This window comes from Salvelinus alpinus, chromosome 16, assembly GCF_045679555.1.
Source record: "Salvelinus alpinus chromosome 16, SLU_Salpinus.1, whole genome shotgun sequence".
In the NCBI taxonomy this organism is placed as follows: Eukaryota; Metazoa; Chordata; class Actinopteri; order Salmoniformes; family Salmonidae; genus Salvelinus; species Salvelinus alpinus.
The window spans coordinates 45805941-45829573 of NC_092101.1; the positions used below are offsets into that span (position 1 = coordinate 45805941).

The following is a 23633-nucleotide window of genomic DNA, read 5'->3' on the forward strand; positions in this document are numbered from 1 at the left end:
CCTCTCTATAAGCCTTTTATCCTTGAAAGTCCTCCGTCCGTCTGTCCGTCCCTCTGTCCACCCATCCATCCCTCCCTCCCTCCGTCCAGCCATCCAATTATTATTAGTGTGTGTGTCTCTTAGTCCGTCCCTGGCATGACTTTTAAAGAAGAGAGCGAGGAGGCATCCAGCTGGCCCCTACTACCACTCTCTCCTCGAAGAGACGGAGGAACACAGAGGGAGAGGGAGAGAGACACAGAGAGAGAGACACAGAGAGAGAGACACAGAGAGAGAGACACAGAGAGAGAGACACAGAGAGAGAGACACAGAGAGAGAGACACAGAGAGAGAGACACAGAGAGAGAGACACAGAGAGAGAGAGACACATAGAGAGAGAGACACAGAGAGAGAGAGACACAGAGAGAGAGAGACACAGAGAGAGAGAGACACAGAGAGAGAGAGACACAGAGACTGAGAGACACAGAGACTGAGAGACACAGAGACTGAGAGACACAGAGACTGAGAGACACAGAGACTGAGAGACACAGAGACTGAGAGACACAGAGACTGAGAGACACAGAGACTGAGAGACACTGAGACTGAGAGACACTGAGACTGAGAGACACTGAGACTGAGAGACACTGAGACTGAGAGACACTGAGACTGAGAGACACTGAGACTGAGAGACACTGAGACTGAGAGACACTGAGAGATACTGCATACATTATGTGGGCTCCAGGCATAGCAGAGATCCTTCCTGTGTGTCAGGGCCTCTAGTGATTCCGCTGTGTCAGTCTAGCAGAACATGGCGGATTGCCTGCCAGCGCCCAACAGCAAAGGAATAAATCATGATGGTGCATCAGTTGACTTATTGCTGTTTTGTGACCGGAGGTGAGTGGTACCACTGTTTTAAGGCGCGGTGCGATGGCCGAGGAAGCCAATCGAGCGTGCAGGCTTGTCATGTCGCCGTATACAGTAATTGTGCTGCATCAGGCCCCCTCTAACTAGTCAGCTGGGAAGGCTCTGTGTCTTTCATCTCCCCTGGTCTCCCTGGGCCCTGGCCCCCTCAGTGGGTGTGTCGGCAGGCCCCAGCCCTGACAGCAGCCTTCTTAACATGCTGTCAGTAGTATGATAACTAGGACTATCCATCCGCCGTAAGCCCTGAGTGACTGACTGCACCACGGTCCTGAGTGCTAGCTGTCTGACCGCCTGCCTCACCACCTCACCGCACGTTGGCCCTGCAGACTGACTGACCGACTGCCTCACCGCACGTTGGCCCTGCAGACTAACTGACTTCTCACTTCTTACTATCTGCTTCTCTCTAGGCCAGGGGTATTCAACTCTGACCCTACGAGGTCCGGAGCACTGCTGGTTTTCTGTTCTACCTGATAATTAATTGCACCCACCTGGTGTCCCAGGTCTAAAGCAGTACCTGATTAGAGGGGAACAATGAAAACCAGCAGTGGAACTGGCTTCGAGGTCCAGAGTTGTTTGCTCTCTCTCTCTCTCTGTCTGTCTCTCGCTGCTCTCTCTTTCTGTCTCTCGCTGCTCTCTTTGTCTCTCACTGCTTTCTCTCTCTCTCTTGTTGCTCTCTTTCTCTCTCTCTTTCTCTCTCGCTACTCTCTCTCTCCCTGCTCACTCTCTTTCTGTCTCTCGCTGCTCTCTCTCTCTGTCTCTCTCTCTGTCTCTCGCTGCTCTCTCTCTCCTCTCTCTGTCTCTCGCTGCTCTCTCTCTGTCACTCGCTGCTCTCTCTCTCTGTCACTCGCTGCTCTCTCTCTCTGTCACTCGCTGCTCTCTCTCTCTGTCTCTCGCTGCGCTCTCTCTCTCTCTCTCTCACTCTCTCGCTTCTCTCTCTCGCTGCTCTCTCTCTGTCTCTCGCTGCTCTCTCTCTGTCTCTCCCTGCTCTCTCTCTCTGTCTCTCCCTGCTCTCTCTCTCTCTCTCTCTCCCTGCTCTCTCTCTTTCTGTCTCTCGCTGCTCTCTTTCTCTCTCTCGCTGCTTTCTCTCTCTGTCTCTCCCTGCTCTCTCTCTTTCTGTCTCTCCCTGCTCTCTCTCTTTCTCTTTCTCTCTCTCGCTGCTTTCTCTTTCTCTCTCTCGCTGCTTTCTCTCTCTGTCTCTCCCTGCTCTCTCTCTTTCTGTCTCTCGCTGCTCTCTTTCTCTCTCTCGCTGCTTTCTCTTTCTCTCTCTCGCTGCTCCCTCTCTCTGTCGCTCCCTGCTCTCTCTCTTTCTGTCTCTCGCTGCTCTCTTTCTCTCTCTCGCTGCTTTCTCTTTCTGTCTCTCGCTGCTCTCTTTCTCTGTCTTGCTGCTCTCTTTCTCTGTCTTGCTGCTTTCTCTTTCTGTCTCTCGCTGCTTTCTCTTTCTGTCTCTCGCTGCTTTCTCTTTCTGTCTCTCGCTGCTTTCTCTCTCTCTCTCGCTGCTTTCTCTTTCTCTCTCTCGCTGCTTTCTCTTTCTCTCTCTCGCTGCTCTCTCTCTGTCTCTCGCTGCTCTCTCTCTGTCTCTCGCTGCTTTCTCTCTCTGTCTCTCGCTGCTTTCTCTCGCTGCTCTCTCTCTGTCTCTCGCTGCTCTCTCTCTTTCTGTCTCTCGCTGCTCTCTCTTTCTGTCTCTCGCTGCTTTCTCTCTGTCTCTCGCTGCTTTCTCTCTGTCTCTCGCTGCTTTCTCTCTGTCTCTCGCTGCTTTCTCTCTGTCTCTCGCTGCTTTCTCTCTGTCTCTCGCTGCTTTCTCTCTGTCTCTCGCTGCTTTCTCTTTCTCTCTCTCGCTGCTTTCTCTTTCTCTCTCTCGCTGCTTTCTCTTTGTCTCTCGCTTCTCTCTCTCTCCCTGCTCTCTCTCTTTCTGTCTCTCGCTGCTCTCTTTCTCTCTCTCGCTGCTTTCTCTCTCTGTCTCTCCCTGCTCTCTCTCTTTCTGTCTCTCCCTGCTCTCTCTCTTTCTGTCTCTCCCTGCTCTCTCTCTTTCTCTCTCTCTCTCGCTGCTTTCTCTTTCTCTCTCTCGCTGTTTTCTCTCTCGCTGTTTTCTCTCTTTCTGTCTCTCGCTGCTCTCTTTCTCTCTCTCGCTGCTCCCTCTCTGTCTCTCCCTGCTCTCTCTCTTTCTGTCTCTCGCTGCTCTCTTTCTCTCTCTCGCTGCTTTCTCTTTCTGTCTCTCGCTGCTTTCTCTCTCTCTCTCCCTGCTCTCTCTCTTTCTCTCTCTCGCTGGTCTCTTTCTCTCTCGCTGCTTTCTCTTTCTCTCTCTCGCTGCTTTCTCTTTCTCTCTCTCGCTGCTCCCTCTCTCTGTCTCTCCCTGCTCTCTCTCTTTCTGTCTCTCGCTGCTTTCTCTTTCTCTCTCTCGCTGCTTTCTCTTTCTCTCTCTCGCTGCTCCCTCTCTCTGTCTCTCCCTGCTCCCTCTCTCTGTCTCTCCCTGCTTTCTCTTTCTCTCTCTCGCTGCTTTCCCTTTCTCTCTCTCGCTGCTTTCTCTTTCTCTCTCTCCCTGCTTTCTCTTTCTCTCTCTCGCTGCTTTCCCTTTCTCTCTCTCGCTGCTTTCTCTTTCTCTCTCTCGCTGCTTTCTCTTTCTCTCTCTCGCTGCTTTCTCTTTCTCTCTCTCGCTGCTTTCTCTTTCTCTCTCTCGCTGCTTTCTCTTTCTCTCTCTCGCTGCTTTCTCTTTCTCTCTCTCGCTGCTTTCTCTTTCTGTCTCTCCCTGCTCTCTCTCTCTTTCTGTCTCTCCCTGCTCTCTCTCTTTCTCTTTCTCTCTCGCTGCTTTCTCTTTCTCTCTCTCACTGCTTTCTCTCTCTGTCTCTCCCTGCTCTCTCTCTTTCTGTCTCTCGCTGCTCTCTTTCTCTCTCTCGCTGCTCCCTCTCTCTGTCTCTCCCTGCTCTCTCTCTTTCTGTCTCTCGCTGCTCTCTTTCTCTCTCTCGCTGCTTTCTCTTTCTGTCTCTCGCTGCTTTCTCTCTCTCTCTCCCTGCTCTCTCTCTTTCTCTCTCTCGCTGCTCTCTTTCTCTCTCTCGCTGCTTTCTCTTTCTCTCTCTCGCTGCTTTCTCTTTCTCTCTCTCGCTGCTCCCTCTCTCTGTCTCTCCCTGCTCTCTCTCTTTCTGTCTCTCGCTGCTCTCTTTCTGTCTCTCGCTGCTTTCTCTTTCTGTCTCTCGCTGCTTTCTCTCTCTCTCTCCCTGCTCTCTCTCTTTCTGTCTCTCGCTGCTCTCTTTCTCTCTCTCGCTGCTCTCTTTCTCTCTCTCGCTGCTCTCTTTCTGTCTCTCCCTGCTTTCTCTTTCTCTTTCTCGCTGCTTTCTCTCTCTCGCTGCTTTCCCTTTCTCTCTCTCGCTGCTTTCCCTTTCTCTCTCTCGCTGCTTTCTCTTTCTCTCTCTCGCTGCTTTCTCTTTCTCTCTCTCGCTGCTTTCTCTTTCTCTCTCTCGCTGCTTTCTCTTTCTCTCTCTTGCTGCTTTCTCTTTCTCTCTCTCGCTGATTTCTCTTTCTGTCTCTCGCTGCTCTCTCTCTTTCTGTCTCTCCCTGCTCTCTCTCTTTCTGTCTCTCGCTGCTCTCTTTCTCTCTCTCTCTGCTTTCTCTCTCTCTCTCTCTCGCTGCTCTCTCTTTCTGTCTGTCGCTGCTCTCTTTCTCTCTTGCTCCTAGTTGCTTTCTTTATGTCTCTTGTTCTCTCTGTCTGCTTTCTTTCTCTCTCTCTTTTCTTTCTCGTCCCTATAGCTTCTTTTCTGGTGGCTGGTTGTTAAAGCGTCATGTAGTCTGGGTTTTTGTTCCCCATATTTTGTGTGTGTGTGTGTGTGTGTGTGTGCGCGCAGGTTTGGAAGTGACTGTGTGTGTGGGAGTCCTGGTGTTACTGCCATGTGTACTCTTTCTCTGTGTCTGAGTGTCACCTACTTGTTAGTGGCACACCTGTGTGGCTCTGCTCTGACACAAGCCGTTTGTCGGCACAGACACACAGAGAGAGCAGAGCAGAAATAATTGGGTGTCTAGCTCTGGATGGGGGGAGTAGAGGAGGAGAGAACTATGGGGAGGAGAGGAGAGGGAGAGAGAGCAGAAGGTAGAGGAGGAGAGGGAGGGATAGGAGAAACCAGAAGGTAGAGGAGGAGAGGGATGGATAGGAGAGAGCAGAAGGTAGAGGAGGAGAGAAAGAAAAGGAGGAGAGGAAGGGATAGGAGAGAGCAGAAGGTAGAGGAGGAGAGAAAGAAGAGGAGGAGAGGGATGGATGGATGGATGGATAGGAGAGAGCAGAAGGTAGAGGAGGAGAGGAGAGAGCAGAAGGTAGAGGAGGAGAGGAGAGAGCAGAAGGTAGAGAAGGAGAGGAGAGAGCAGAAGGTAGAGGAGGAGAGGAGAGAGCAGAAGGTGGAGAGGAGAGGGTAGAGGAGGAGAGGAGAGGGATGGGGTTGGAGGGAGGGAAGAAGAGGAGTGGAGAACAGGCAGAGCAGAAGAGTTGAGAATTGAGGTCACCAGGTGTTGTTGATGTTGCCTATTCCTCCCCCAGACCAGGTCAAACCAGTTAAATAATGGTGTGGATATAGTAGATTCTATAGTGGAGTTTGAACAGGACAGGACAAATACAGTGTTTAGTTTGTAGAGGATAGTTGGTTCGATTCCCGGGACCACCCATACGTATTTCTTTTTTGGCATGCATGATAAAAGCGTATGCTTAATGCATGTATTTAAGCAATAAGGCCAGAGGAGGTGTGGTATATGGCCAATATACCACGGCTAAGGGCTGTTCTTACACACGAAGCAACGTGGAGTGCCTGGACACATCCCTTAGCTGTGGTATATTAGCCGTATACCACAAACCCCTGAGGTGCCTTACTGCTATTATAAACTGGTTACCAATGTAATTAGTGCACTAAAAAGTCATGTTTTGTCATACGTGTGGTATATGGTCTGATATACCACGTCTGTCAACCTATCAGCATTCAGGGCTGGAACCACCCAGTTTGTAATATATTGTATGTTGCAGGGTCTCTTCTTGGGGAGCGTGACTCTGAGAGCGTGGGCCTGCTCTGCTTGTTCAAGCAGATGTTCAGAAGGCAGAGTAACAAAGCTCATCTGAATAAGACAACAGACCCCTGTGAAAGTGACATGCTCTTTTGATGGTTAACAACGGTGTGTTTGATAATTCGCTGTCTGCTGTCACCCACATTCCCGAAATAGGACTTATTGAACTGCGTTCACCTGAGCTGCTTGTTCTCACACACCGGTTGTGTTTTTAGTTCCCTATACAACCATCACTGTCTTGAGGCAGGTCTGGCAAGCATTTATTTTTTTATTAAACTGAATTAACAGTGGGTATTTATTAGGCCAAAAGTATTGTTGAATTACTAACAGTTATGTAGGATTAGAATACTAGTTGGTACACAGGGTCCACAGCTTGCTGTTTCCTGTTAAGGGGAAAGGCAGCGTTAATTTGTCCAGTGTCTAGTGTTGTCTCTTTAATGTGGTCAGTTTCTCTCTATCAGTGTCTAGTGTTGTGTCTTTAATGTGGTCAGTTTCTCTCTATCAGTGTCTAGTGTTGTGTCTTTAATATGGTCAGTTTCTCTCTATCAGTGTCTAGTGTTGTCTCTTTAATGTGGTCAGTTTCTCTCTATCAGTGTCTAGTGTTGTGTCTTTAATGTGGTCAGTTTCTCTCTATCAGTGTCTAGTGTTGTGTCTTTAATGTGGTCAGTTTCTCTCTATCAGTGTCTAGTGTTGTGTCTTTAATGTGGTCAGTTTCTCTATCAGTGTCTAGTGTTCTATCTTTAATGTGGTCAGTTTCTCTATCAGTGTCTAGTGTTGTGTCTTTAATGTGGTCAGTTTCTCTCTATCAGTGTCTAGTGTTGTGTCTTTAATGTGGTCAGTTTCTCTATCAGTGTCTAGTGTTGTGTCTTTAATGTGGTCAGTTTCTCTCTATCAGTGTCTAGTGTTGTGTCTTTAATATGGTCAGTTTCTCTCTATCAGTGTCTAGTGTTGTCTCTTTAATGTGGTCAGTTTCTCTCTATCAGTGTCTAGTGTTGTGTCTTTAATGTGGTCAGTTTCTCTCTATCAGTGTCTAGTGTTGTCTCTTTAATGTGGTCAGTTTCTCTATCAGTGTCTAGTGTTCTATCTTTAATGTGGTCAGTTTCTCTATCAGTGTCTAGTGTTGTGTCTTTAATGTGGTCAGTTTCTCTCTATCAGTGTCTAGTGTTGTCTCTTTAATGTGGTCAGTTTCTCTATCAGTGTCTAGTGTTGTGTCTTTAATGTGGTCAGTTTCTCTATCAGTGTCTAGTGTTGTCTCTTTAATGTGGTCAGTTTCTCTCTATCAGTGTCTAGTGTTGTGTCTTTAATGTGGTCAGTTTCTCTCTATCAGTGTCTAGTGTTGTGTCTTTAATGTGGTCAGTTTCTCTATCAGTGTCTAGTGTTGTGTCTTTAATGTGGTCAGTTTCTCTATCAGTGTCTAGTGTTGTGTCTTTAATGTGGTCAGTTTCTCTATCAGTGTCTAGTGTTGTGTCTTTAATGTGGTCAGTTTCTCTCTATCAGTGTCTAGTGTTGTGTCTTTAATGTGGTCAGTTTCTCTATCAGTGTCTAGTGTTGTGTCTTTAATGTGGTCAGTTTCTCTATCAGTGTCTAGTGTTGTGTCTTTAATGTGGTCAGTTGATGTGAGTGCTGGCAGGTCTCAGGAGAGCTGTCAGGGCTCCATGGGCTCTGGTGCCTTCAGAAGCAGCCTGTATAATCTCTGACCCATCTGACACACACACACACACACACACACACCACACACCACACAACACACACACAGAGAAGCGGCTGGGGTACCTCATTACTGGGAGGACCCCAGGTCCCAAAGGGCCGGAGCCAGCAGCTAAAGCAGGCCTAATCCACTATTTGTTCTTGGGGACTGTATCTGTGATTTTCCATTGAATGGAATATTAAGCAGCAGGAATATTAAGCACCTGGTCTTGTGTGGAGCGTATAAAGCCATTTAGTTCCACACATCTATTATTTATTATACCTTATCTCTCTGGTGGAGCCCCTTGAGAAAGAAAGAAACAAATGATTACACATTTCTCCTCTCACTCTTTTGTTTTTCTTCTATATTTTATTTCATGGTCTTTCAAACCTGTAGCTGGCTGTAGATGGGTACGGGTTGTTTGGGGTTATATATGGCTGGAGATGGGTACGGGTTGTTTGGGGTTATATATGGCTGTAGATGGGTACGGGTTGTTTGGGGTTATATATGGCTGGAGATAGATACGGGTTGTTTGGGGTTATTTATGGCTGGAGATAGATACGGGTTGTTTGGGGTTATATATGGCTGTAGATGGGTACGGGTTGTTTGGGGTTATATATGGCTGTAGATGGGTACGGGTTGTTTGGGGTTATATATGGCTGTAGATGGGTACGGGTTGTTTGGGGTTATATATGGCTGTAGATGGGTACGGGTTGTTTGGGGTTATATATGGCTGTAGATGGGTACGGGTTGTTTGGGGTTATATATGGCTGTAGATGGGTACGGGTTGTTTGGGGTTATATATGGCTGTAGATGGGTACGGGTTGTTTGGGGTTATATATGGCTGTAGATGGGTACGGGTTGTTTGGGGTTATATATGGCTGTAGATGGGTACGGGTTGTTTGGGGTTATATATGGCTGTAGATGGGTACGGGTTGTTTGGGGTTATATATGGCTGTAGATGGGTACGGGTTGTTTGGGGTTATATATGGCTGTAGATGGGTACGGGTTGTTTGGGGTTATATATGGCTGTAGATGGGTACGGGTTGTTTGGGGTTATATATGGCTGTAGATGGGTACGGGTTGTTTGGGGTTATATATGGCTGTAGATGGGTACGGGTTGTTTGGGGTTATATATGGCTGGAGATGGGTACGGGTTGTTTGGGGTTATATATGGCTGTAGATGGGTACGGGTTGTTTGGGGTTATATATGGCTGGAGATAGATACGGGTTGTTTGGGGTTATTTATGGCTGGAGATAGATACGGGTTGTTTGGGGTTATATATGGCTGGAGATGGGTACGGGTTGTTTGGGGTTATATATGGCTGGAGATAGATACGGGTTGTTTGGGGTTATATATGGCTGGAGATAGATACGGGTTGTTTGGGGTTATATATGGCTGGAGATAGATACGGGTTGTTTGGGGTTATATATGGCTGTAGATAGATACGGGTTGTTTGGGGTTATTTATGGCTGGAGATGGATACGGGTTGTTTGGGGTTATATATGGCTGTAGATAGATACGGGTTGTTTGGGGTTATATATGGCTGGAGATAGATACGGGTTGTTTGGGGTTATATATGGCTGTAGATAGATACGGGTTGTTTGGGGTTATTTATGGCTGGAGATAGATACGGGTTGTTTGGGGTTATATATGGCTGGAGATAGATACGGGTTGTTTGGGGTTATATATGGCTGGAGATGGGTACGGGTTGTTTGGGGTTATATATGGCTGGAGATGGGTACGGGTTGTTTGGGGTTATTTATGGCTGTAGATAGATACGGGTTGTTTGGGGTTATATATGGCTGGAGATAGATACGGGTTGTTTGGGGTTATTTATGGCTGGAGATAGATACGGGTTGTTTGGGGTTATATATGGCTGGAGATAGATACGGGTTGTTTGGGGTTATATATGGCTGGAGATAGATACGGGTTGTTTGGGGTTATATATGGCTGTAGATAGATACGGGTTGTTTGGGGTTATTTATGGCTGGAGATAGATACGGGTTGTTTGGGGTTATATGGCTGTAGATAGATACGGGTTGTTTGGGGTTATTTATGGCTGGAGATAGATACGGGTTGTTTGGGGTTAGATTTGAGAGGAAATGTGTGTGATATTCCTTTTCTACAACCGTATCTTCTTCCTGCCGAGTAGGTCTGTAGGGAGGAGCACATCACATCTAATTCTAGTTTTTTAAATGTTTTTCTTGGTTTCGGTAGAACCCCCACCCTCTCGTCCCCCCCGTCCTTAGAAGTGAGAGATAGTACCTCTTGTCTTTTAACCTGGGAGTGAAGCAGGCCAATTGGGAGCTAAGTGAAGCTTACCTTGAAACCTCAGTGTGGCTGAGATAATTGGAGTTGGTTAGCTAGTTGTTCTGTCCCATTACCTCCTGGTACCAACGGGGTGAGCCTCCTCTGTCTCTGTCTCCCTGAGGAGGGCCTGTGCATGACGAGAGGCCCTCCACCGCTGATCCAATGACCTCTCTTCATCATTATTTAATAGGTTTATACTGTCACCGTTTACTAGAAGGGGAGAGAAGGGCAACACAGCTTTGATATACTCTCCTTTCTCCAACTGATACACTCTCTCATTAATATTCATACAATTGATTTATTTCCTCCTTAGAAAGAAAAATGTTTGCTGGGGAATTAAATCTGACAAGACTGTAGCATTGTTGTATTTTACTTGAAGGAGGTAGAGAGTGAATATGCATATGCAGATATTTGGAGCAAGACACCAATTAAAAGTTGATTAAGCCTTAACGATGGTGTGACTCTAGGAAAAGAAATGATTGCGCCTCTCTCTCTTAATGACAAATGAAAAGGTTGAACCTCCCTACACACACACACACACACACACACACACACACACACACACACACACACACACACACACACACACACACACACACACACACACACACACACACACACACACCGCTCATCTGTTAAGGCTACACAGACTTTCAGGATCTTTCTTTAAAGGGGGTGCTCTTTGCATCAGTTCAGTTAAGTCGCCAAGCTTGGCCGCTTTCGCTCGCTCGCCAGCCAGTTGACATTGGCTGGCGAGTTGGCAAGAGGTCTCCTGGTAGTGTGTGTGTGTGTGTGCGGTTCACACTTTGCTGTAAAGTCTCCAAGCGGAGCGGCTTCTCCCAGGTCCCAGGGGTATTGGCCTAGCCCGTAGCGCTAGTGTTAACGGTCTCTCTTGGCTAACTCATGTTTCATTCTTTGGCAATTTGCCCTAATGAAGTCCCCACGGAGCCCTCAGACCACTGTTGTCTTTCCATATTTAATCATGTTATTTTAATCTGCAGGATGAGCTAGCGAGCCTGCCCATGTGTGTGTGCACGTGAGTGTGCGCACGTGAGTGTGTGTGTAGGTCATTACAATTACTAGGTGGTCAAGCGATAGAAAAGGGGGTAGCCCTCTACCTCTCTGTCATTTGACATTATATCCTAAAACAGAAATCAACTTGTCTTCTGTCTAGTTCACTTCATGTTGACTAACGGGGTTCGTGTTGACTAACGGGGTTCGTGTTGACTAACGGGGTTCAGTGTTGACTAACGGGGTTCAGTGTTGACTAACGGGGTTCAGTGTTGACTAACGGGGTTCAGTGTTGACTAACGGGGTTCATGTTGACCAACGGGGATCATGATGACCAACGGGGTTCATGTTGACCAACGGGGATCATGATGACCAACGGGGTTCATGTTGACCAACGGGGTTCATGTTGACTAACGGGGTTCATGTTGACCAACGGGGATCATGATGACCAACGGGGATCATGATGACCAACGGGGTTCATGTTGACTAACGGGGATTCATGTTGACTAACGGGGATTCATGTTGACTAACGGGGTTCGTGTTGACTAACGGGCATCGTGTTGACTAACGGGGTTCAGTGTTGACTAACGGGGTTCAGTGTTGACTAACGGGGATTCATGTTGACTAACGGGGATTCATGTTGACTAACGGGGTTCAGTGTTGACTAACGGGGTTCAGTGTTGACTAACGGGGATTCATGTTGACTAACGGGGATTCATGTTGACTAACGGGGATTCATGTTGACTAACGGGGATTCATGTTGACTAACGGGGATTCATGTTGACTAACGGGGATTCATGTTGACTAACGGGGATTCATGTTGACTAACGGGGTTCGTGTTGACTAACGGGCATCGTGTTGACTAACGGGGTTCAGTGTTGACTAACGGGGTTCAGTGTTGACTAACGGGGTTCAGTGTTGACTAACGGGGTTCATGTTGACTAACGGGGATTCGTGTTGACTAACGGGGATTCGTGTTGACTAACGGGGATTCGTGTTGACTAACGGGATTCGTGTTGACTAACGGGATTCGTGTTGACTAACGGGGTTCGTGTTGACTAACGGGGTTCGTGTTGACTAACGGGGTTCGTGTTGACTAACGGGGTTCCGTGTTGACTAACGGGGTTCGTTGGGAGGTAAACGTTGGCAGCAGTAACACAACGGATCACACAGTCTCTTACCCCAACACAGTCTCTTACCCCAACACAGTCTCTTACCCCAACACAGTCTCTTACCCCAACACAGTCTCTTACCCCAACACAGTCTCTTACCCCAACACAGTCTCTTACCCCAACACAGTCTCTTACCCCAACACAGTCTCTTACCCCAACACAGTCTCTTACCCCAACACAGTCTCTTACCCCAACACAGTCTCTTACCCCAACACTGTCTCTTACCCCAACACAGTCTCTTACCCCAACACAGTCTCTTACCCCAACACAGTCTCTTACCCCAACACAGTCTCTTACCCCAACACAGTCTCTTACCCCAACACAGTCTCTTACCCCAACACTGTCTCTTACCCCAACACTGTCTCTTACCCCAACACTGTCTCTTACCCCAACACTGTCTCTTACCCCAACACTGTCTCTTACCCCAACACAGTCTCTTACCCCAACACAGTCTCTTACCCCAACACAGTCTCTTACCCCAACACAGTCTCTTACCCCAACACAGTCTCTTACCCCAACACAGTCTCTTACCCCAACACAGTCTCTTACCCCAACACAGTCTCTTACCCCAACACAGTCTCTTACCCCAACACAGTCTCTTACCCCAACACAGTCTCTTACCCCAACACAGTCTCTTACCCCAACAGTCTCTTCCCCCAACAGCATTTACAATACAATACTCTGTGCTTTGGTTTTAAATATGTTGGTGTTTCCTTAAAATTTGAAGCTCCTTAAAGGTACATTTAGCAAGATGACATTATACACAACAGAGCCATTTGCTCTCTAGCTGAATCTACCTTTAAAATGAAACCCAGCGGACCAGCGGTAGGTCTGTCCTCGAGGGTCTCTATTATAATACATTGTGTTGTCGTCTCTCCGTAGTTAACAGCGTGTGTCCACGGTTCAGCTGCCATGTTGTACCCCATGTACTGGCAACACATTTACATCCCTGTACTGCCTCCACATCTTCTGGACTACTGCTGGTAAGACTCAGCTAATGGACGCACACACACATTCACACACCTCCCTCTTCTCATTCCTCTCACACTATTATCCAGTGAGGTTTTGCTCCGTAATGAACAGTGTGAATGGTCTTTCTATTTGATTCTGTTGGCAGCAATCTGTCCATGTCTTCACTCATCCAACACTAATCTAACTAGTCTGACTTGGACATTGACTGAATCCAACACTAATCTAACTAGTCTGACTTGGACGTTGACTGAATCCAACACTAATCTAACTAGTCTGACTTGGATGTTGACTGAATCCAACACTAATCTAACTAGTCTGACTTGGATGTTGACTGAATCCAACACTAATCTAACTAGTCTGACTTGGATGTTGACTGAATCCAACACTAATCTAACTAGTCTGACTTGGATGTTGACTGAATCCAACACTAATCTAACTAGTCTGACTTGGACGTTGACTGAATCCAACACTAATCTAATTAGTCTGACTTGGACGTTGACTGAATCCAACACTAATCTAACTAGTCTGACTTGGACGTTGACTGAATCCAACACTAATCTAACTAGTCTGACTGGACGTTGACTGAATCCAACACTAATCTAATTAGTCTGACTGGACGTTGACTGAATCCAACACTAATCTAACTAGTCTGACTTGGACGTTGACTGAATCCAACACTAATCTAATTAGTCTGACTGGACGTTGACTGAATCCAACACTAATCTAATTAGTCTGACTGGACGTTGACTGAATCCAACACTAATCTAATTAGTCTGACTGGACATTGACTGAATCCAACACTAATCTAACTAGTCTGACTTGGACATTGACTGAATCCAACACTAATCTAATTAGTCTGACTGGATGTTGACTGAATCCAACACTAATCTAACTAGTCTGACTTGGACGTTGACTGAATCCAACACTAATCTAACTAGTCTGACTTGGACATTGACTGAATCCAACACTAATCTGACTAGTCTGACTGGATGTTGACTGAATCCAACACTAATCTAACTAGTCTGACTGGATGTTGACTGAATCCAACACTAATCTAATTAGTCTGACTGGACGTTGACTGAATCCAACACTAATCTAATTAGTCTGACTGGACGTTGACTGAATCCAACACTAATCTAACTAGTCTGACTTGACGTTGACTGAATCCAACACTAATCTAACTAGTCTGACTGGACGTTGACTGAATCCAACACTAATCTAATTAGTCTGACTGGACGTTGACTGAATCCAACACTAATCTAACTAGTCTGACTGGACGTTGACTGAATCCAACACTAATCTAACTAGTCTGACTTGGACATTGACTGAATCCAACACTAATCTAACTAGTCTGACTTGGACGTTGACTGAATCCAACACTAATCTAACTAGTCTGACTTGGATGTTGACTGAATCCAACACTAATCTAACTAGTCTGACTTGGATGTTGACTGAATCCAACACTAATCTAACTAGTCTGACTTGGATGTTGACTGAATCCAACACTAATCTAACTAGTCTGACTTGGATGTTGACTGAATCCAACACTAATCTAACTAGTCTGACTTGGACGTTGACTGAATCTAATTAGTCTGACTGGACGTTGACTGAATCCAACACTAATCTAACTAGTCTGACTTGACGTTGACTGAATCCAACACTAATCTAACTAGTCTGACTGGACGTTGACTGAATCCAACACTAATCTAATTAGTCTGACTGGACGTTGACTGAATCCAACACTAATCTAACTAGTCTGACTGGACGTTGACTGAATCCAACACTAATCTAACTAGTCTGACTTGACGTTGACTGAATCCAACACTAATCTAACTAGTCTGACTGGACGTTGACTGAATCCAACACTAATCTAACTAGTCTGACTGGACGTTGACTGAATCCAACACTAATCTAACTAGTCTGACTTGACGTTGACTGAATCCAACACTAATCTAACTAGTCTGACTGGACGTTGACTGAATCCAACACTAATCTAACTAGTCTGACTTGACATTGACTGAATCCAACACTAATCTAACTAGTCTGACTGGACGTTGACTGAATCCAACACTAATCTAATTAGTCTGACTGGACGTTGACTGAATCCAACACTAATCTAATTAGTCTGACTGGACATTGACTGAATCCAACACTAATCTAACTAGTCTGACTTGGACATTGACTGAATCCAACACTAATCTAACTAGTCTGACTGGACATTGACTGAATCCAACACTAATCTAACTAGTCTGACTGGACATTGACTGAATCCAACACTAATCTAATTAGTCTGACTGGACATTGACTGAATCCAACACTAATCTAACTAGTCTGACTTGGACATTGACTGAATCCAACACTAATCTAACTAGTCTGACTGGACATTGACTGAATCCAACACTAATCTAACTAGTCTGACTGGACATTGACTGAATCCAACACTAATCTAACTAGTCTGACTGGACGTTGACTGAAGCCAAATATTTTCACACAATTTGTCCTAAATTAGGTCGATCGATCCAGAACATAACCTATGGATTTCTGAAAGTCAGTGCCATAATTTGACACAGCCAGTGACAAAACATACTGTATTTATATTCATTAACATAGTAGAATATAGTTTATTGTAGAATATTTTATTCATATACGTTTACTGTAATGTTTGTGGATAGTGTAAAAGCTGTTGATCACTGTCAGCTAAATGGGATTCCCAGCCCACTAGTAGATATACCCATAGACTTCCAGTCACGCTAGTTAGCGTTAGCTCGCGAAACTACCTTTAACTTCATTTATACTGGATACAGAGACGTAAAACTGGTAACCAGGAGGTGATCTGACTCTGGGGAAGTAGACAAAAAGCCACGTTGCTAAGATACCGACGTATCCCTTCAACACTGATCATGTTTTAATATAATAATAATGGGTGTTCCCTCCGTCAAAAACACCTTCTAAAAACAGAGTTAACCATGTCTTATACCATGACTCCAGCATCGTGTGTCTGTGTGTCTGCAAGGGATAGCGGTTACAGTATTGTGACAGACCTATAGCAGACCAGCTGTGTTACAGAGAAAGAACAGAACGTATTAAACAGCTAACCTGATTGAGGCAGCGGCCACAGAACACAATCGGACCCACACACACTCCCAGCCCTGCCCTGCCAAGCCTCGAGACCAGTGACGTTCCCCAGTCAGAGTAATCGGGTTTTTCCTGGTTGAGAGCTGGCGGTGGTAGTTTCGGGGAAGTGTGTGAGGCGTTAATGATGTTAGACGGTGCAGGCATGTCCTCCTGGTCCTCTCTGCCGCTAGCTGATTGGGTTACAAGGACAGCTCTGAGGCTTGATTTATGATTAACAGTATATACTGCATGTCTCGTTACAGTTGGTAATGGTCTCAGTTGGAAAAGGATATGTAAATAGCATTATTTGTAGGCAATTATCTGAAGTAGAGGATTGTTGTGCTGAAGGCACAGTAACATCACTGTAATAACTTAAATATTATTTTCTTTTTACTTGTTGCTTATGTTAATCTGATCTTTATTTGACCATATTTGTCCCATTTATTGATAATACAGTAATTATTTTACGTAGTCATTATCTTTGAATAATTTAGTCCTGACTCAAATCCTTCTTTCAAATGATTTCGTCCATAGTGCCCCCATGCCATACCTGGTAGGAGTTCATCTCAGCCTGCTTGAGGTAAGTCACACTCACATCATATTACATCTCCATCATAGTCTGATTCTGAATCTGCCCCACTATATTTGATTTCAATTCATTATGATGTGGTTATTCCTTTTCTATATTTTTATATCTAGTATTTAAACATATGTGTCACTGTGGAAGGGATGTGTACAGTTATACTGTGGAGTGGATTGCAGCTGTGTAAATTAATGAAGCTGTTAAATTCTCCACACTATTTGGAATTTTAATGATGCAATATTTATTTTGACGCATCCAACACTGGGAACAAATATGAAAGAATGTTGACAGTGTTGTTCCTTCTCTCTCTCTCTCTCTGTCTCTGTCTCTGTCTCTGTCTCTGTCTCTGTCTCTGTCTCTCTCTCTCTCTCTCTCTCTCTCTCTCTCTGTCTCTCTGTCTCTCTGTCTCTCTGTCTCTCTGTTGTGTGCCTGCTTACCAGAAATAGACAGAGACAAACAAAGTCAGGGACAGACAGGAGCAACAAAGTCAGGGACAGACAGGAGCAACAAAGTCGGGGACAGACAGGAGCAACAAAGACGGGGACAGACAGGAGCAACAAAGACGGGGACAGACAGGAGCAACAAAGACAGGGACAGACAGGAGCAACAAAGACAGGGACAGACAGGAGCAACAAAGACAGGGACAGACAGGAGCAACAAAGACAGGGACAGACAGGAGCAACAAAGACAGGGACAGACAGGAGCAACAAAGACAGGGACAGACAGGAGCAACAAAGTCAGGGACAGACAGGAGCAACAAAGTCGGGGACAGACAGGAGCAACAAAGACGGGGACAGACAGGAGCAACAAAGACGGGGACAGACAGGAGCAACAAAGACAGGGACAGACAGGAGCAACAAAGACAGGGACAGACAGGAGCAACAAAGACAGGGACAGACAGGAGCAACAAAGACAGGGACAGACAGGAGCAACAAAGACAGGGACAGACAGGAGCAACAAAGACAGGGACAGACAGGAGCAACAAAGACAGGGACAGAGTTTCCTCAAACAAAGAGCGTTTGTGCTTCGTTATTGAGATCTGGTCTGTTGGGTGGGAGTAGATCTATCACTGTGTTTTATCATTATTTTATTAACTTTTATTTATTGAGGGGAGACCAATTGAGGCCAGTGTCTTATTTACAATGGTGCCCTGAGGACAAACATAACATCAATACAGCAACAACAAGATTAAAAACTATCAGACTGCTGTAAATACATTACATCAGGTTATTACAACAAGTTATAATAATCAGCTGACATAATTTCACACTTCAGTGAAGTCATTTAACAACTATCAGCACCATCAGGTGTCATTTGTTTTGTAAGGAATTCCATTCAAACTAAAGGCGGATTTAACAGACTTTGTGGGGACAAGTGGGACCTCAAGAGTTAACCAACCCTGCGAACGGGTTTGGTATCTTAGCTTTTCCTATTTCAACAGAGAAGTGAGGTATGATGGAAGCTTGTGGAGAAGAGCTTTGTAAACAAAGGAGTAATGAAGTGTTGTACTGGCCTTCAGTGATGTCCAGCTGACCTTCTGATACATGAGTATTAAAACTGTCACCTGTAATAAAGCCAAGGGCGTTATGGTAGACGGCATCCAAAGGTTTAAGAGTAGTGGCTGCTGCATTTTGGCAAGTGGTGTCACCATAGTCATGAACTGGCAGGAAAGTCGACTGTACAATCTGCTTCCTGCCGTTCTTTGAGAGGCAATATCTTTCTCAAAAAAAATAAACCTTCAAAATGCACACATTGTGTTCTGTCTGTCATGGATCCAGGCCCATTTCAGACAGATTTTGAATGAGTAGGCAATGGTCAACGGTGTCGAATGCCTGGGAAAGGTCTATACATAAGGCAGCACAATGTTTTTTCATGATCTAGGCAATTTAACACGTCATCTAAAACAAGCGTAGTGGCTGAAACAGTACTATGTCCAAGTCTGAAACCAGACTGGTGCACATTTTAGAAGAGAGTGAGATGTTTAAAAAGATCTTAACTGTGAGTTTACCAGGGATTCTAATACCTGACCTAGGCAAGATAACTTGGAGATTGGGCTAAGTCAGAAGGATCTCCGTCTTTATGTAGGGGAGAGGACATATGCCGCTTTACAAATCTTACAGATAACTCCCAGGTTAAAAGGTTCAGCAATGCGTGGGGCACTGAGCTGTAGTAAGAAGGGGGTCACATGAATCAGCCCCTGTGGATTTCTTTACGTCGATCGTTAGCAAGGCACTTAATACATCATAGACATCAAATGGTTCAAATAGATATGTAGTATGTGAGTCTGTTAGAGCAGCATTCTGTACAATCTGTTGTGAGGTGACTAAAGGACGCCCTCTAGTGGAATGAGATACATTTCCATAGACTATCCTTTCAAACAGGTGGCCAGAGGAAGGAAAATGGTTACTAAAAGCACTACACATTTCCCGATTTGTCTCGTATGGGACCAGAGGCTTTGAAAACCTGCTGGGGCAACGAGGGGGTGGAGTTTGTTTTCAATGATTTGCCCACTTTCCAGAAGTTGGCTGGATTAACACCCCTCTCCGATACACAATTAAAATAAATATGTTAATTTCACTTTTCTAACCAGAGACAGACATTTATTTCCCAAATGTCTGAAGGACTGCCAATCAGACATAGTATCATTCAGTCTATCCTTAGCCCAAGCTACATTTATTTATTGTAATTTCTCAGACAATTCATGTGTGAATCAAGGATTAGATTGGTCTTTTATCCTTAAATCCAGTTTATGGTTGATCTGAAGATGTGGTCGATGGCCATTCCGATTAATTGGTCGACCTCTAGTCTTGTCCCATCGCTGCAACTCCCGTACAGACCTGGGAGAGGCGAAGGTCGAGAGCCATGCGTCCTCTGAAACACAACCCTGCAAAGACGCACTGCTTCTTGACGCACTGCTCGCTTAACCTGGAAGCCAGCCACACCAATGTGTCGGAGGAAACACCATACACCTGGCGACCGACGTCAGTGTACATGTGTCCGGCCCGCCACAGGAGTCGCTAGAGCGCGATGGGACAAAGACATCCTGGCCGGCCAAACCCTCCCCTAACCCGGACGACGCTGGGCCAATTGTGCGCCGCCCCATGAGTCTCCCGTTCGTGGCCGGCTGCGACACAGCCTGGGATCGAACCCGGGTCTGTAGTTTCGCCACTCGGGAGGCATTCAACCCTTTTGTTATGGCAAGCCTAAAGTTCAGGAGTAAACATGTACTTAACAAGGCACATAAGTTGCATGGACTCTGTGTGCAGTAATAGTGGTTAACATAATTTTTAAATGACTACCCCATCTGTTTACCACACACTGTAAGGTCGAGCAGTGAATTTTAAGCACAGATTCAACCACAACGACCAGGTTATCCAGTGGTTCGCAAAGAAGGGCAACTAGACATCAAATGCCTTATCCCTTTGAGCATGGTGCAGTTACTAATTACACTTTGCATGGTGTATCAATACATCCAGCATCCTGTTTGCAATAAGGCACTAAAGTAATATTGCAAAAAAATATGGCAACGAAATTAACTTTTTTGTCCTGAAAACAAAGCGTTATTTTTGGGGCAAATCCACCGCAACACATTACTGAGTACCACTCTTCATATTTTTAAGCATGGTGGTGGCTGCATCATGTTACAGGTATGCTTGTCATCGGCAAGGACTAATTAGGTTTTTTTTGGGATAAAAAGAAAAGGAATAGAACTAAGCACAGGCAAAATGGAGGAAAACTTGGTTCAGTCTGCTTTTCAACAGACACTGGGAGAAAGTTCACCTTTCAGCAGCATTGCTAAAACACAAGGCCAAATATACACAGGAGTTGCTTACCAAGACGTCATTGATCGTTGTTCCTTAGTGGCCTGTTTATAGTTTTGACTTAAATTTGATCAAAAAGCTATGGCAAGACTTGAAAATGTCTGTCTTGCAATGATATCTTACAAATTGTACAATCCAGGTGTGCAAAGCTCTTAGAGACTTACCCAGAAAGACTCACAGCTGTAATCACTGACAAAGGTGATTCTAACAATTATTGGAGTTGAATACTTATTTAATCAAGATATATTATGGGTTTTATTTTTCTTTCACTTTGATGTCCTATACTATTTTGTGTAGATCGTTGACAAAAAAATGTAAATTAAATCCATTTTAATCCCACTTTGTAACACAACAAAATGTAGAAAAAGTCAATGGGTGTGAATACGGACTCTGCATGAATCAGTTCAAGGCTGCAGGATTTCAGATCGGAGGGAGGGAGGAGGGAGTGTGTGTGTGTGTGTGTGTGTCATACCTGACGGTAGCAGTATTTATCACACACTGTGCCAGTGACAGACCCTCTCTACTGCACCGCATAATTAGACCAGATCAGCATGCAAGCCTCCTCAGCCACCACTGTGACATATTGTATATGACTGTGTGTGTCTGTGCCTGTATGCTTGCTCATCTACGTGATTTTGTGTGTGTGTGTGTGTGTGCGTAACTATGTCATTGTGTATATGAGAGCCTCCATATCCCAGACTGTCACAGACCAAAGTGACAATGTAAAGATCCACCCCCCCCACACCCGATACACACACACACACACACCCAATACACACACACATAGACACACACACACACACACCCGATACACACACCCGATACACACCTGTCTACTGAGCACAGCAGACATAATAGTATGGTTTGTAACTATCACCACAGCAGACATAATAGTATGGTTTGTAACTATCAGCACAGCAGACATAATAGTATGGTTTGTAACTATCACCACAGCAGACATAATAGTATGGTTTGTAACTATCACCACAGCAGACTAATGCAGGGAATATTTCTATTTGTTTTTCTTCATTTTGGTGTATATTTATACGTGTGTATGGAGTTAAGTTGTGTGATGACTGTAGTTTTTAAATGTTACTTGTCAGTCTATCTATATCTGGTACAATAGACAAGCACGTGGGCTACTGCTAATAAAACAGGTCTGTGTGACTTAATCAATCAAATCAAATCAAAGTTTATTTGTCACGTGCGCCGAATACAACAGGTGTAGACCTTACAGTGAAATGCTTACTTACTAACCAATAGTGCAAAAAAAGGTATTAGGTGAACAATAGGTAAGATAAGAAATAAAAACAACAGTAAAAAGACAGGCTATTATATTGACCTGTGAAATATTTGCAGCACTGTATCGAGTACTGGGACCAATAAAAACACAAATGAATCCGTTAAAAACCCTGACATGAATACGTATGTGTTGGGTCTGACATGGAGATGTGTTGGGTCTGACATGAATACGTGTTGGGTCTGACATGGAGATGTGTTGGGTCTGACATGGAGATGTGTTGGGTCTGACATGGAGATGTGTTGGGTCTGACATGGAGATGTGTTGGGTCTGACATGGAGATGTGTTGGGTCTGACATGGAGATGTGTTGGGTCTGACATGAATACGTGTTGGGTCTGACATGAATACGTGTTGGGTCTGACATGAATACGTGTTGGGTCTGACATGAATACGTGTTGGGTCTGACATGGAGATGTTTATTTTCAAACTGTTTTAGGAGGAAGTAACAACAGGGTTGAGGTGTGTGTGTGCTGACAACCTGTGCTTCTTCTCTCAGAGAGTACGTAGCAGGTCGTTGGAGGATGTGGTGATACTAAACATTGACACCAACACACTAGAGAGTCCCCAGAATGACCTGCAGAACCTGCCCAGTGACGTGGTGAGTAGAGAGAGAGAGACACACACACACACACACACACACACACACACACACACACACACACACACACACACACACACACACACACACACACACACACACACACACACACACACACACACACACACACACACACACACACACACACTATATATATGTATTTACTGTATTCTAGTCATGGCACATCATATAATACTGCTGTCCTCACATGTTGTATTCATGTACTGTCTATACACCTTTATTTATTCATTTCTTTGAACTTTTTGGGATTATGTTTGTATTGCTAGTAGTGCTGAGCGATTTAGTGCTTTTTGATGTCGGGTTCGTTTTCGGTTTTCAAAATACTCACAGATTTCGGTTTAGACAATGCACTATGCATTGTGTGCGTTGAATGCTGTAACAACACAGAATAACACTATTAGTAAAAGTCCCATGATGGTAGTGACTGCCCCAGTACTGCATCACTTATTAACCATCACTCATTCAGATTTACTTTACTTTCATACAATATTTCAGTTGTTGTGGTTATTACATTTGTTTTATTTAATGACTTTATTATTTAATTCCAAGTCATTGTCTCATCTTGATAGAGCTGCTGTCTGACATCACTATTTTAGTAGTTCTTCAAAGTAAATAAGACATACTTTTATGACTGCTGAATACCAACTATCAATCACTTAGATCATGTATTTTCAGGTAGAGATACCTCGTGAAGCAACTGCTCTCTATCCCTCGATCGTTCATTCGTAAAGGCATAAAAGAGACAGACCGGACAAGTAGGCACGCAATGGATTATGGTCATTGTAGTTAATTAGTTTTTTTGCGCTAAACTATGTAGCATTTTGGCCTGTTGGAAACTACCACTCCCTACTACATCACACAGTTTGGGCTTGATCTGATTCATCACTAGAGAAACTGAGAAAATGTGCCCATTGATCTCACCCCCCAAAAAATATTTACAAAATAAATGGAATTTAAAAAAAAATGTAACCGACGTCAGTCAATTAGTTGTTTAAAAACCGCTCAGAACTAATTGCTAGGTATTATTCCTGCACTGTTGGAGCTACAAACACAACATTTCACTGCACCTGCAATAACATCTTCAAATCTGTGTATACGCGACCAATAAAGTT

At 44.8% G+C, this 23633-nt stretch overlaps 1 protein-coding gene across 2 annotated transcripts in view; it reads left to right on the forward strand.

The window, feature by feature from the left end:
• The window catches only part of LOC139541585 (DENN domain-containing protein 1B-like), a 217083-nt gene that overhangs the window by 103901 nt on the left and 89549 nt on the right, over positions 1-23633 (forward strand). For both annotated transcript variants that reach the window (XM_071346391.1, XM_071346390.1), the window contains 3 exons: positions 12994-13094; positions 16732-16777; positions 22399-22500. In XM_071346391.1, the coding sequence (XP_071202492.1) occupies positions 12994-13094; positions 16732-16777; positions 22399-22500 (249 nt within the window). The remainder of the gene's footprint in view (positions 1-12993; positions 13095-16731; positions 16778-22398; positions 22501-23633) is intronic.